Consider the following 16,108-nt stretch of genomic DNA (forward strand, 5'->3'; position numbering starts at 1 on the left):
AACAAAACTGCCCCTCCTCACAAGACAGGGTTCTCTATACATTCCTGGCTGTGCTGGAACTCTCTGTAGACTAGGCTGTCCTTAAACTCAGAAATCCACCTGCCTCTGCTTCCTGAGTGCTGGGATTCAAGAGTTGCACCAGCACTGTCCACCATTTAAAAATATCTTTGTTTTTTTTTTTTTTTACTTTGGATGATTAGATGTTAATCGAGAAAATTAATACATTATTTGTTCATAGATTAAAAACTTAAGTGAAGGGGCTGGAGAGATGGCTCAGTGGTTAAGAGCGCCACCTGCTCTTCCAGAGGTCATGAGTTTCATTCCCGGCAACCACATGGTGGCTCACAACCATCTATAATGTAATCTGATACCCTCTTCTACAAATAAAGCACTCATATGCAATAAATAAAATAAATAAATCTTTAAAAAAACTTAAGTGAAATTATATACTCACAAAGTAGTAATTAAATGTTAGCAAGGCATATGTATATAAAACCAATCTTTTATTCATAGAAATAACAAAAATCTTACTTATTGATTATATAAATAAAAACAAATTTCTGAATTACAAATGTTGAAAAATATAATTTATTTTTCCTTTAAGAACACAAGTTAATGATCATATATAGACAGATACTATATATAGAAAATTTAAGCATAGTAAAGTAAATTTGCTTTAGGGTTGAAAAATAAGTAGTTCATTCAGATAATATGATAAATAGAAAATTAAAAATGAGTTCCTACTTGAAAATTAGAAACTGGTCTCATTCTGTCTCATTACCCACATGTAAAGGTTATGAGTTTGTGTGAGGTAAGTGGTTAAGGATCTTAGCACTGTCAGTCCTAGATGAAGTAACATCTGCCCTCCTGTTGGTCCTAGGTAAAGTGACACCTGCCCTCCTATCAGGAGGCACATCAGCTCTTTCAAGATCTACATAGTGAGACTTAAAAAAAAGAAAAGAAAAGAAGGAATTTAGGAACAAAATTGACTGAGGACATAGCTTTTCTGTATGAGGATACAACTCTCTTTTTTCTTATATTTTTGGCTGTGAGCCTAACTTCTAATGGCTGAGCCATCTCTCCATCCCCTCTCTTTTTTCTTAAAGGTACATTTTGGGTACGTGTACCACTTCTTATTCTTTTGGCCTTGCAAAATAATATGGAGAGTGATGGTAGGCTTTGCAAAGGGGTCCCTGTTCATCATGAGTACCACAGTGTGTGATGGTCTTGTCTGTACTGATAACTGAGTGATTGTTTACATTTAATATTGAATTGTTATTTTAGTGGTATCAGTGGCTACTCCTTAACCAGCTTTATGCCCAAATAACCACCGGGATCTATTTAATTAGCCAATAGCACTGTGCTGTGCAGTAATTACCTGACCCTAAACCTCCATGCTAGTACAGCTTCCTCCCATTCAGATTTCCCACATTATTCTTGCTTTTAAATCATCTCCTAGGCCCAGTTCATTTCTCCTCGTGTTTCCTGCTCTTCCCCTTGGGGCTCCATGCTGTACTTCCTTCTCTTTCTCCTCCCTTCGCTCACCAGGTTGTTCCACCTATTGGCAATATAAAGTACAAATGGTGACATGTTTACTCGAACTTGAAACTGGAGATACTTAGAATAAACATCACAATGCAATGTCTGATTGATCCAGAGAGTGAGGTGGAGAAATCAGCATTTGAATGAACCAAGGGTAAACTGAACACAGTCCACAAGGACATTATGCCAACATTCCCCCTTTAAGTCCCGTAAAAGGTTCCTTTTTTTCAATAATAAACTAATATATAATGTAATTGGGGAACTTTTACAAAAACTATTAGGTAATATTTACATTTGCAATGTCCATTCCATATGCATTTGGCAACTTAGGAGAAAATATTATCTATCCTATCTATGAGAGTCCAAAGTTTTGTACCTAAATCAATCTTTATCATATCTCATTTCTGTCAACCTAAAAACTTCTATCTAGACCTAAAAGCATCTTAACTCCTAAACAACTAAGCTTAATTGTAAAACTAAACTAATCTGGTTTTCAACCCCAGAGACTTGAGAAGGAATAAAATTAATTACCTGAGTGAACAGAAAGTGCAGGTTACCAGCTTCCAAAATAAAAAATGACAGAGACAGTTTACTGCCTGAACAGTCACCCAAAACTCTCTATAACGTTGGAGCATCATCTTCAGCCTTCTGGCCCAGATTATCTGACAGACATATTTGTGAGGCAGGAACTATTGAGGACTTGCTTACCCTGTCTTGGCAGAGTTTGGTCATCGACTCTGCATTCATCCAAGCTTGCCTATTTCAGGCAGAATTCTGTCTGTGGCAGAAATGAGGCCACATTTGCCCAGTGGCTGGTTTGCCACATTTGAAGCCATCTCCATAAGGAGGTTCTTTGATGCTCATCATCTTCTTTGAGGTAGGCTGTGTGCTGTCAGTTGACATATCTTGTCAAAGAATCTGTAAAAATAAAAAAATTTAATGCTGTATTCTATAGGTCTCTGAGGTTTTCTCACTTTAGTTTTCTTGAACTTTACTTCACAGCAGAATGAGAGGGACACTGATGAGAGCATGTGTTTCGTCTTGATGAGCCTGAATACTGTTGTGTTGCATGTGCTGTGTGTGGTGTGGCCTGTCTTCCGCTAATTAACTGGGTGGAAGAATATCCACAACTCTGAGAGCTGGGAAGGTACCCCAGCCCTGAGGTGGGACAGGCTCCCAAGGGTACCCTGAGACGTGGGAGCCCAGGAACCTCACAGCTCTGCGAGGAGGCCTCCTCAACAGGGATGATACAGCTCCCAGGGAAGGGTTGCCTCTAAGCCCTGAGGAACCGAGGAGGCTTGGTGCCTGAGCTCCACTTTTTCTTCTTTTCTTCTCCTCCTCTTTTTCTTTTTCTTCCTCTTCTTCATCCTCCTCCTCCTTTTTGAGTCACAGCAGGCTGTACATCTCTTAAAAGAGATATATTGGAGGGACAAATCCAGGAGTGGCTGCCTCTGCTCCCGGGAGGAGACAGGAGAGAACTGGGCAGACGCAGCTTTTATATAGGGCATCTTAGGGGGCGGAGCCTTCTGGGGGTAGGAATTTCCAGAGTGTGGATTGGTGAGATTTCAAGCCTGACCCGGGAGGGGGGGTGGGGGTAGGAGGCGGCAACACACAACGACTCAGAGATTAGTGGGTTTTTGTCCCGAGTTCTCATCCCAAATTAGCATAATCTGGGATGAGTCCTACTGAGGGGCTGGAGATCTGCACTTACAGAGGTCTGGGAGGTGGGAGGCTTCTGGTACTTTCTCAGGCAGAGGTCGGGCCAGTTTTCTGCTATAGTTTACAGTGTGTCCAAAATTTACCAAGAGTCCACTGTGAAGGCAGTGGGCTGAAGTGGGGAAGGTCGTTGTCACCATGGACAGCTCCCTTGGCACAGTAGCAGAGTCCATGAGGCAGGCATAGTCACCATAGACAGCTCCCGCTGAGGCGCCACACCATTTACTCTCCTCATCTTCACAGTCCCAGGGTGGGAAGGAGGGTCTGACTGCTCTGAGGCTGAAAGGAGGACTGGCAGTGAACCACTTTAAATTTTAGTAGCCCGCTGCTTAAGAGCTACATAGCTCTTGGGAGTGGGGATTGTGTTTGACACTCTGGGAAAAAGGGCTTGGGGGGGGTGCTCCTCAAAGCTTGGGGAAGATATCCCGTCACAGGGTTGGGTCAGAAGTGGGGGGTGGTAGGGGAGTGGGGGTATGGAGGGGCCGGGGGTGGGGCAATGCACAACAGCAGGCCACTGAGGCAGCAAAGGCTGTGAAGAAATCCCTATATGAGTGTTTGTGAGAGTGTATGAGTGTGTGAGTGTGTCCAAAGGCAGTGGGTGCTGTTACCACAGCAGCAGTGGTGGCCTTGATCTGGCTGCTGGCTGTACTACAGAGGCATGGCGGTGGGGGCAGCCTCAATGTGGGCAGCAGTGAGGGAGGCAGCCTTTGGTCTGGCTGCAGCCTTGGTGCCACTTTTGATGTGGTTACTGTAGCTCCAGCAGTTACAGTAAGATTAACTGTAAGCAAACAACAAAATGAACACCAATGATAACTATAGCTAATTAAAAGAACTGATTTCAGATTAAAGTGAATACAAACTTCAGTGATGATTATTCAGTAATTATAGTAATAATATTCTGCTACATTTCAGATATAAAGTATATTCTGAAGTAATGACATATTTTGTTTTTCCAGAATGATGATATTGAAACAGACATTAACAAGCTAAAGCCCCAGCAAGTACCAGGACGGACAATAGAAGACCTCCGGATGTACGAACACCTCTTTCCTGAGCTTGCTGATGATTTTCAGGTATAAATGCACCACATTTAGCCATACTTGGTTTTATAAAAAATTCATTTTTTTCTCCTTTATGCACATAATTGCCATTTTTCATTTCTGAAAAAGTGGCTGGCACTTGTCTTTGTTTACAGAGAGGATGTCGGGCTAGTTTTTACATTTTATAATTACTTTGGTTCATCACTTTCACTTGCTTTTAAAATTTTGTCTTATATTGTTAAAATTGTATTACAAAATTGTGTTGTGATCTTTCTTGTGTTACTTTTGTGTATTTAAGTAGTGAGGAGAAGGAATTGTGCCTCTTTACTCTTGTCCCCTTGCAGGTTACTATGTAACATAACACTGGTCAGGACAGATGAAAGGGGGCAACCTGAGGCCCTACAAACGCAGGTTGAGCCATTGTCAGCATCTCTTATTCTCACTCCCTAAGCTAATTATTTAGCTTGGCTTATACAGCAAGCCATAGTGACTAAATTGTTGGTGGTTAGTAGGTGTAGTTTTTTGTTGTCAGTTGTTTTTACTGTGCTGGGTGCTTGTGACTGTGAAGCTACCTCTGGCCATGGTGGCACATGCCTTTAATCTCAGCACCAGAAAAACAGGCAGGTGGATCTCAGTGAGTTCAGAGGCCAGCTTGGCTTATGTAATGGGCCCCAGGCCAGCCAGCCTGTCTCAAAACAAAAACGAACAAAAACCCAGAAAGTGTTTGTGGACTAGCTAATCTCTAAGACTTCATAGTTTTTGCTATAAATTTCGTGGCTTTCCAAATCCCATATCCTTAATTATAGTTGACGAGAGAAAAAGACTACAATGAGTTTGCATATGAGACTAAGTGAGGGATATTTGCCAGTTTCTCATGTCTGTTTTTGGGAGTAAACTTAGGAGCCTTGGGTTCAGTGAGAGATCCCCTCCTGCCTGCTATTCACTGCACTTCCTCTAAGCTTGAAGTCCATTGGAGAACTGAGTGATGGAAGGAGGCCAGGGGTCAGGGGGGGAAGTAGCTGGGGTTGGGGAGGTCAGGTGGGAAGCAGTGGGGAGGAGAGCGGCCAGGCAGAGGCATTGGGGGAGCTGTGTGGACTGGGTCACCGAGAACAACTGCTGAGTGACTCTTTTTAATGTGTTTGGTCTCACTTGGACCATTTGAAGATAAATGCTTTCTAAATCAAGGCAGACAAGTAATATGGTGGTTTGGGGTGGAAATTGATGAGCGTATAATGACTTAACCTAGTTTTCTATAATCATATGCATATAGGAATATGTAATGTTATACAAGTTATAGCTTGGATGTGGGAATACAATAGAGTAATTTTATAATGGGTGTCAAGGTCAAGGTTTAGATGAGTGGTTCTCAGCTTGTGGGTCGTAACCCCTTTGGGATGAATGACTCTTTCACAGGGGTCTCATGTCAGATATCCTGCGTATCAAATACTTACATTACAATCATAGAAGTAGCAAAAGAAAAGTTATGAAGTAGCAACAAAAATAATTTTTATGGTTGGAGGTCACCACCGCACGAGGGTCGCAGCATTTAAGAAGGTTGGGAGCTGCTGATTAAGACTCTCCTTGTTTTCCCAGCCACTTCTTCCTTCGTGATACATGTCTGTCTTTACATTTCCGTGTCCTGATCGTAGTTTACCACCCAGCTAAGCTAACCCTGATGGGCCCTGTACAGCCCCTTGTGATGTAAACAGGTGGCTAACTTGTTGTTGGTTTGGTTTCTTTTGGAGCAGGATTGGTTCCTCTGTGGGTCTGACTAATGTAGCTAGGTGAAATAGTAAAGACAGATGCTCCTGAGAGTCAGGGCTCTAGAGCTCTACTCCAAGTAATATGGCAGCACACACAGTGCGCTACACTGTGCATTTTGCCATTAAGTTACAGGCTGTTAATTATTTTAGTGCTCTATGTTAGAGAAATAGCATGTTGTTTTTATTTGCATAACTAGATTCAGCGCTAAAGGAGTTGTCCTCACACTTGATTGTCTTCTCATTGCCTGTTTCAGAGGAATGCATTCTTTAAATACTTTGTCCATTAAATCATTAAATATTTAATGATATATTATTGAGGATATTAAAAGTTTATTTATTCTATATTATATAGTGTTTGAAGGAATTTTATTTTTTATTGTATTGTATTTTTTTAGTAATTCTTTGTGAATTTCACATCATGCACCCTAATTCCCCTCATCTCCCCGGCCCTCCATATTCACACTTCATCCTTGCAACATCTCCCTAAAAGAAAAAAACATCCAGACAAGGAAGCTGCAGTGTGTCACAGTGATTCCCACAGTGTATCCTTTTGTCCACATAATTTTATTTTCAAATGTTCATTGCAATGAGACATTGGTCTGCTTTGAGGCCTCTGGCTTCTGCTACACCATCAATACTGAGTCCTCACCAGGACTCCTCTCAGGTAGCCTGTTGTTGCCCTGTGTCATGGAGATCCTGCCGCTTTGGATCTGCAGGACCAGCCCCTTCATGGATCTAGCAGTTCATAGATGAGGTAGATGTTGGTGTGGGCCAATTCAAAGCCCTGGATCTAGGTCTGGGTGGTAGCTGAGTTGGTCCGCCCACAAGCTCTCCTGCACCTGTGCCACCAGGGCCAGCTCTCCCACAGCCCACAGGCAGAGGGAAAGACAAGCTCTCCTTCCTGCTGCTGGCAGCAAGGGGCAGGGCCAGCTCTACTGTGCTGTCCAGGCAAGGTATGGGCAGGCAAGGTATGGGCTAGTCTCCCAAGTGCCGCAGCTGGTGAGGGGCAGGGCCATCACACCCTGCCCAGGGAAGGGGAGGGTTTGAAAGAATTTTATTCAAACATCATTGAATCAATTCTTGATATATCGTTTGACAAGTATATGTGAAAATTAATTGCTTTTCGGTATTACTCATTGAAATCTATGACACCTGGATGCATTTGCATCCTGAACACCATCTGCTTATTCAGTTGCTAGTGGAGGTCAATGGAATGTTATTTTTTAGGCAGCATATGGGAGTCTCTGCAGGGCAGAAGAAGATTGAACTCAGGTTTTTGTGCCTGCAAAGTAGGCATTCTGTTGTTAAGCTGTCTCTTGCCTTGCTTTATTAACTTATTTATTTATCTGTTCATTCATTCTTTATTTACTATGTATGAGTATTTTGCCTGAGTGTGTGTATATGCACCATATGCATGCCTGGAGCCCATGGAAATCAGAGAAAGGCCTTAGGTTTCCGAAGCAGCTTATAAAACAAATGCGATCTTAGTTTTATTAGTATATTTTAATACTGACAGATAGCAGATTAAATTTATTTTTTTTAAACAGGACTATGATTTAATCTCTAAAGAACCCAAACCTTTTGTGTTTGAGGGGAAAGTTCGAGGACCAATTGTTGTTCCCACAGCTGGAGAGGAAGCGCCTGGGAATTCAGGTAGTGCAAATAAAGGAGCTGTAATGAAGGAGAAAGGGTCTGTCAAAGGAGAGGAAGTCAAGGAAGATGCCAAGGGCAGTGACAGGACCGTGGCACAGCAGCTAGCTGCTCAGAACAGAACTGCTTCTTCAGCCCAGGGATTCAACAACGATCTTGTGAAGGCCTTAGACCGAATAACACTGCAGAATATTCCTCCACAAATCGCCTCGGGCTTGGCTGCGGGAGGGAGGAAGGACTGCGGGCTTCCTCTCACTGTCCTCTCATGCACAAAAGCATGTCCACATGTGGCTACGTGTGGAAACACTCTTTTTGAAGGGCGGACAGTACAGCTTGGGAAGCTGTGTTGTACTGGAGTTGAGGTTGAAGATGAAGAAGATACCGAGTCCAACTCATCAGTAGAGCAGACGTCCTCTGCTGACGTCTCCGATGGACCAGCACTCCATGACCCAGACCTCTATATTGAGATTGTGAAAAATACGAAGTCTGTTCCAGAGTATTCAGAGGTGGCTTATCCTGATTATTTTGGTCACATTCCACCTCCTTTCAAAGAGCCTATTTTAGAAAGGCCTTACGGTGTACAAAGGTAAGTTGGAGATTTCTTCCTCCTCCTAGGTAAGACCACTGCCAAATGTAAGGCACATTTACAGATTCTCTTTGGTGTCTCTAGGAAAAAAATGACTATGCGTTAAAGGTACCCTTGCTAGGATGTCTTGTGTTTCTTTGAAATTGCCCCTGCTGTACCTAGAGAATGATCTATGATTGTGGGAGTTGAGTTTATTTGGTGAATAGCAGGAAAAGGAAAAGAACACATAGCAGGTAGTGAGTAACTGAGCGTCAGGTCAGGCACTTAGAGCATCCAGTAGAGATGGCCAAAGAAGCCCTGCTGAAACAGTGAGCTGTAGGACCAGCTTAGAGTCCCAGGCAGTTCCTTCTCCTGGTCACCTTGAGCGTCTATAGTCTGGGGTAAGCAATTGTGGCCTAATGGAAATATTCCCACAGCTGTTATCAGGGTGCAGCTGTTGGCTGACTCCTTTCTTCTTGTCACAGGGCCAGGGCATTGGCCTGCCGCAGGACAAGGGATCTCTGAGGACACTTGAGATAAACAAGCTTGAGTCTGAGGCAAGGGGGACTGCTTACCCTTTTCCCCTGTCTGTTCTCAAGAAGTGCAAAAAGCACATGATACTTTATGTAGTTATCTAGGCTTACTTTTATTAGGTTAGCAGATTACTTATATAAACAGAAGAAGAATATGACTTTGGTACAGTGTAGAAACTTGTTTTATATTGCACCTAAAACTATGAAGAATTGTTTAGTGATGTTTGAATAAATATGATCTTAGTGATATTCAGTAATTTTTATTCATACTTCGTTTAGATGTGATTTTTAAAATAGGCTATAAATGAAGTAATAAGGATGTATTACTTTATTTGAAAATTTAGCTGGAAATACAGAGTGAGAATTTGGTATTCATAAAGGCATTAAGTGAGGTGATATTTAGTGTGCCAAAAAAAAAAAATAAACATACTCAGCACGTTAAAAGAAAAAGAAAAACCTGTGCAAAATCTGCTTAGTGTGTCTGAACTATTTTTGGTGACTTTAAAAAAATGATGTCTCATCAGTTTTGTTACACGTGCAGCATCTGCTGAAGAGGAGGCCTTGTGGTTGGCCTCTGAACATCCTAGAGTTCAAACATCTTTAAGCCACAACTGTGCATTTTACCTACAGTTTAGTTGTTTTTCCCCTACAATGACAAAACTGTGACAGAAATCCTGTGTCTTTCAAAGCCTAAAATATGAACTGTCCTTATCTTTATAGAAAATGTTTTCTGACTTTGATAGCTAAGTAGTTTTAAGGGTTCAGAGTTTCACATTTGTGTCAAAAAAAATCAAATTAGTTAGCTAACAGCTGTTTCTAAAGTTCTCAGAAATGCTTATTTCTTGAAATGCTTCGAGGACATTGACTTTAGCTTTATCGTGTCTGTTGTCTTATCTCGATATGCCAATGCCATTCCCTGTCTGAACATTACAAATGAAAGGTGTCAAATCACTGAGGATACTGTCTTGTCACTTTCAAAGAAAGGAAGCAGCCCTTTCCTTTGAAATTTCCCAGTCAGCTGGATATGATGATACACACCTGTGGACCTGGCCACTTGGGAGCCTGAGCCAGGCTCAGCATCATGAGAGCCCATGCCTAAAAATTAAACAAAAACAAAACCTCAAAACACAAAAACAAAACAACAAAAAGAAAAACAAAAAAACCATAGACCTAGGGGAGAGGAATACAGTGAAAGTGGTAGAGAGGGAGGAATGGGAGGATACAAGTGAGGATACAGTTGAGTTGTAATCTGAATAAATTAATTAAATAAAAATTAAAAAAGAAAAAACAAACAAATAAAAAATAAGAGCAAAGTATTCATCTGCATATCTGCTCAATGTAGATGATAAAGCAACAGTAAAATTATATGTGGAGTGCAACTTAGTTAGGGCTTCTATTGCTGTGACAAAACACTGCCACCAAAAAGCAAGTTGGGGAAGAAAGGGTTTATTCGGCTTATACTTCTATATTACTGTTCATCACGGAAGGAAGTTGGGACAGGAATTCAAATGGGGCAGGGACCTGGAGGCAAGATGTGATGCAGAGGCCATGGAGGGGTGCTGCTTACTGGCTTGCTCCTCATGGCCTACCTCTGCCACCTTCTTACAGAACCCAGCACACCAGCCTCGGAATGGCACCACCCACAATGGGCTGGGCCCACCCCACTGATCACTAGTTGAGAAAACTCCTTCCAGCTGGATCTCAAGGAGGCATTTTCGTCGATCAAGGCGCCTTCCTCTCTGATGACTCTAGTTCATGTCAGGTTAACACACAACCAGCCAGTACAGGGGATTTATTCCATTTTATCAGGCAAGGGAACAGTTATTAGTTCTCTTGCAGACTTTTTCTTGTCCTGTGAGGTCTTGTTGTCCTCCCAGTCCCTTCATCAGGCTCAGGGGACATTATGGAAAAGGGGGCAGAAACAATGTGAGCTCAGAAGGCAGGAAGCAGGACTTGCAGGTGTTATCTGGGCAAGACATGGCTGGGCTTTTTGCTCCTGTCATTTAGAGAGCAAGGACGCCATTGCCTTTGGTTGTGCACTCACTGCCGACCCACCAGGCTCCCTGGGACATTTCCACTCCACTCGTTACATAGACGTCCACTCACAGAACTGTAACTCAGGCCTTGAGACTAGGTGTGATGGCAGATATTGTCATGCTGACAGTATTTGAGTGGGTGTGCTGGCCAGCCTGTAATTCCAGCACTCAGAAGGAAGAGACAAGCTGGCTGGCTACACTAGCGGTGCTGCTAAGCTTTGGGTTCACTGAGAGACTGTCTCAGAGAAGGAGGTGGGAGGGCATCAAGGAAGATTCCTAGTGTCAGCCTGGGGACTGACATACACTCATGTAAGTATCATGTACTCAGATACATGTGCATGGGCACTTGCATACATGTGCAAGTGTATGCACAGACACATGTGCACTCACCCCTCCAGCCACATTACCCCTCTCAAACAAACAAAACCGAACAAACAAATGTAGAATCACCGAGGAGAGGACAGCTCCGGAGGCGTTACCTAGGTCCTGCTTAGCTTTGGGCTTGCCTGTGAGGGATATTTTTGTTGGGAGCCTCTGGGCACCTGTGAACGATCAGACTAGGCTAGCTGAGGTGGGAGGACTCACCTTAGCTCTGGGCCTGGGTGGAATAAAAGGAGAAAGCAAGCTGAGACCAACGTCTGTACCACCTGCGTCTGTGCCAGCACCTCACCGCCCTGCTGCCCGGCTTTTCCCGTCAGGATGGATGGGAACCCTGAACTGTAAGCCACGCTGGGCCCTTTCTTCCTTAAGCTGCTCCATTCCAGCAACAGAAACGTTAACAACTGCCCCCCTTTAAAGGCTATTTTGTATGTATTGAGTTATTTTTCTACAGAGTAAAATGAAAAGTAAAGTGTGTTTAACTATTGAGTAGATTAAGAAAACTTTCTTATTGTTTTAGCCTTTTTTTATATTTACCTGTCACACGTTTTAACATTTTCTTCATGATGCCCAGACCCTCATTCAGTACGAGCCGTACGTACAATTTAGGTTATACTGTAGTTACACCTTTCTGTCACCCACAGGTGTCTGTGAGTAACAACCCATCCGGGGAAAAGGCTTATTCTGGTGTGTTTTCTGCGGTCTGAGGCTGTGGTGATTGACAGTGCTGTGGGGCCCTTGATAAGGCAGAACAGAGCTGGTTACCTAGCAGTGGCTGGGAAGGGGCAGAGAGGAAGGGCAGAGTGCTAGCATCCTCCCCAGGGACCTAACTTCCTTCTTCTAGGCCGGACCTCCAATGGGTCTCTAGCCTGAGCGGCAGCACACATAACAACAGCCTTCACCATAGTCTTTGGGAGGCGCTTCAAGGCTAATGATGTTTATATTCTTTAAGTACAGAAAAACATCTTTGTGTAGGTGGTAGTTCCAGTTTTTCTTAGCTAAGAGGTCTTAAAGTTTGGTGTCCAGTACATTTTTAAAAATTTTATTGTAACCATTTGGGCAGACTTCTTCACACTGCTATTTATAGATGAGAAACCACGGTTTTAATCTCTACTGTTTGTCTTTAGCTGAAGTGAACAAAGTTAGAAGTTAAACCAGTCTGTTTAGTGGATTTCCTCCTTAAGAACTTGTTACAGGGCCTAGAGTGCGAGATGGGTCAGTGGTTAGAGCATACACTACTCTTGCAACGGCAAGTTCCCCGCCGTTCCCAGCACCCACTTCTGGTGTTTACAAGTACCTGTAACTCTAGGTCCAGGGAGACTTGAAAGCTTTGCTACACACACACACACACACACACACACACACACACACACACACACGCACAATTTAAAAATAAAAATCTTAAAAGAGATTAGAGAGACGGCTTTCCACTAGTGCTGCCAGGACTTGGTGGCCAGTTGGGTGGAATCACCATCTGCTCTAAAGCAGATGAATTTTCTGTCCCAGCTCTGCCTTGGTTCCGATTAGGATTTCCCTCCTTCCCACCTTTTGTGTGCGGGGCACAGGAAGGCCATTCTGTGGAACATGCACGTATACTGCTAGTTGGATTCTTGGGCTAAACCCTTATATAGATGATAGTTAAAATCTTGTGGGATGTCTTAGCTCTCAGGCTCTGTCCAGCCTCCAGTAACACTGCTGTTGTGCACAGAATTACTTGCCTAACAGTTAGTTGGCCCCATGCCTTCTGTCTAGAAAGGCCTAATAGAGGTTCCAGGCTGCCTTCTCTCCCGCCTCGGCTCTTCTCCAGGTTTTACTGTGGTGGTCTTTTATGTAGGTAGCTTTTAAAGCTGGAGTTTTGATAAGTACTGATTGTTATTTTGGTTATTTTGTGTTAATTTTTTTATATACAAGTAAGTGATGGTTATTTTTATTTATATAATTGCTGTTTTATACCTTCTCAAGGGGGATTTACTTTGGAGAAAGTTGTGCGGGTAGTAGTGCATTTTGTCACATGTCTTCTATGATTACAGGACAAAAATTGCCCAGGATATTGAGAGGCTGATCCACCAGGGCGATGTCATAGACCGGGTGGTGTATGACCTAGATAACCCTACGTGAGTCTGATTTCTAAGACCTTCTTAATCATAAGCTGTTTTTATAATACAATTGTAGTGTTATTTCTATTTTATTTTATTTTTTTGAGACAGGGTTTCTCTGTGTAGCCTTGGCTGTCCTAGCCTCGCTTTGTAGACCAGGCTGGCCTCGAACTCACAGGGATTCACCCGCCTCTGCCTCCCAAGTGCTGGGATTACAGGTGTGCGCCACCACGCCCGCCTGTAGTGTTATTTCTAAAAGATGAAACAGTTGTCTTTTTATCATGCCTTCCTCCTTTGATGTTGCTCACCTCACCTTTTAGCAGGTCAGGTGTATGAGGATCAGGGTAAAACAGACTTATTTTAAAGATAGCATAAGCTTTGCTTTTAGGTGAAGTTTAAATGTTATAAGCTAATGTTGTAGTTTTGGAAAAAATGAAACTCCCTCCATTTAAGAGTGGAGGCTTTCACAAGAAACACTGTCCCGAATCGCCATGCAGCAGCCTAGTCACTGGAGCCCCCAGCCGGGCCTTGTGGCTGGCATGTCAGCCATTCGCTGTTTTTGAATATCATTAATGGCATGTGGCAGGATTTAAATGTAGTAAATAAATAAAAATGACAGCGACTCAAATAAGAAGCAAAGTCAGCTTTCTATGGGTCTCTTCTCCCCTTTCTGTGGAAATTGGACATTTTACCTATTCTGATTGGAGGAAACAAATGTTTAAACATCATTTTTGGTAGATGTATGGGTAAGATGTATGTCAAAGTGGTCCCTGAGTCTAAAGGGTTCTTTGTTGTTGTTTATGGCAAGGTCTCCCGGTGTAGCTTAGGCTGGCATGGAACTCGCTGTGTAGCCCAGGCTGGCCTTCAACTTACACTAGTCCTCCCAGCTCAGCAGGCGTGCTCCCACCATTCCTGACGTTAACACATTCTTACACAAGGGGAGAAGAACATACCTTATTAATCATTTAGCTATTTCATTGTTCATGCCTCTGTGTTAGATGTGGAAAACAAACCCCAGCTTTCTCCTAGCCGGTGTGCTATGGACAAAGTCACTGAGATTTTTGGAGTTTGACCAGTTCTTGTTTTGGAATAGAATATTCAGAAGGGCAGGGGTTTTATTTTGTGAGGGTCAGGCAGGCAGTACTAGGGGTGGACATGTGGGTGCTCAGCAATATGACAGGTAAAGTGTCTAAACCTCCCATGCTAGCTATTAGCAAAAACTGCGTGATTTGTTAGAATTACAGCTACTTACCAGGAAGTTTTAAAAATCAATCTCTCTCTCTTTTTTTTTTTTTATATGTAGTAATCAGTATTTTAGAAATGACATTTGTTCAGCAAGACAAAGTTCTTATGGGTATAGATGTAGAACAAGTCTTTTGTAATTATAATTTGAGTACAAGAGTAAGTCAAATTTTTCTTTGTTGTATTTGCTATATTTGTTTTAACAGATTTTTTTTATCTGTCCTCTAGTTTTATCTGTTTAAATGTGATATATTTAATTATATTTACTTTAAAATATTTATTTAGTTGTACCACTCCAGAAGAAGGAGATATTTTGAAGTTTAACTCGAGATTTGAATCTGGGAATCTGCGCAAAGTAATTCAAATTAGAAAGTAAGCCATTTATTTCCGTGTTCTCATTGCGCGCGGGCGCCGACGCTCGGGCTTGCCTTCAGGGCCTCTGTCTTGTGTTTTAGAAGCGAGTATGACCTCATTCTGAACTCGGATATAAACAGCAACCACTACCATCAGTGGTTCTACTTCGAAGTCAGTGGCATGCGGCCTGCTGTTCCGTACAGGTTCAACATCATCAACTGTGAGAAGTCTAACAGCCAGTTTAACTACGGTGAGGCGCTCCCCTTTTATACTGAACCCACCTCTTCTCATTTGTAGAATGAACCACAGAATTGCTAATGCTTTATTAAGAATTTTTGCATTTTAAGCTGAGTACAGTGCTGTATGTCTGTAATTGCCTGTAATCCCAGTCCTACCTAAGAAAGCAAATGCTGAGTGAGTCATGGCGTGGCATGGTGTGGTGTAGGGAGAGGGGCTGCAGCTTAGTGGTGGCTGAATCCATAAAGCTCTGCATTCTCTCCTCAGCTCCACAGAAGAGGAAAAAAGGATTTTTTTTTTTCAAGTATGAGTGCTTTGTCTGCATGTACACCTGTGGGCCAGAAGAGGGCATCAGGTCTCATTATAGATGGTTGTGAGCCACTATCTGGTTGCTGGGAATTGAACTCAGGACCTCTGGGAAAGCAGACAGTGTATTAACCGCTGTGGCATCTCACCTGTCCCCACCCCCAAAATTTACATTTGTGCATAGGAAGTTGACCCCTGCCCAGTACCCCACGCCATATCCACTTTTGGTATCATGATCATACTGATTTGGTACAACATGGGGCAGGCATCTTTCTTCCATCTTCTGGAAGTCTTTGTGTAGAACTGGTGTGAATTCTGCAGATGCCTGATGTAGTTTTCTCATGAAACCATGTGCTTAGTGGTTTTCTTATGTTGGCTGTCTTGTAAACGAGAATCATTTCCTTAGCGGCTGAGGACTGCTGGGGTGCTGTTTGGTGGAACTGAGTCGCAGTGGCTTCTGCTTTGACAGTGGGTCCATTTCTTCTCCCATGCCAGTGGTTACTGGTCCTGTCTGTTTTGCAAGGTGTGTGCTGACAGTCCCAGCTCACGGCTTCCTCACCCATAACAGGCAGATTCAGCTCACCCTGATTCCTCTGAGTGCCTGCTCTGCCGCAGGCCAGTTGTTTCTGTCCCGCACAGAAGACATCCTC

At 42.9% G+C, this 16,108-nt stretch overlaps 1 protein-coding gene across 9 annotated transcripts in view; it reads left to right on the forward strand.

Moving 5' to 3' along the window:
* Positions 1–16,108, forward strand: part of AGTPBP1 (ATP/GTP binding carboxypeptidase 1) — a 119,957-nt gene that overhangs the window by 58,426 nt on the left and 45,423 nt on the right. For all 9 annotated transcript variants that reach the window (XM_084797155.1, XM_084797158.1, XM_084797159.1 and 6 more), the window contains 5 exons: positions 4,215–4,331; positions 7,609–8,297; positions 13,254–13,337; positions 14,847–14,933; positions 15,017–15,165. In XM_084797155.1, coding sequence (XP_084653281.1) covers positions 4,215–4,331; positions 7,609–8,297; positions 13,254–13,337; positions 14,847–14,933; positions 15,017–15,165 — 1,126 coding nt within the window. The remainder of the gene's footprint in view (positions 1–4,214; positions 4,332–7,608; positions 8,298–13,253; positions 13,338–14,846; positions 14,934–15,016; positions 15,166–16,108) is intronic.

Source organism: Acomys minous (assembly GCF_964271855.1).
Source record: "Acomys minous genome assembly, chromosome: 9".
Lineage (NCBI taxonomy): Eukaryota > Metazoa > Chordata > Mammalia > Rodentia > Muridae > Acomys > Acomys minous.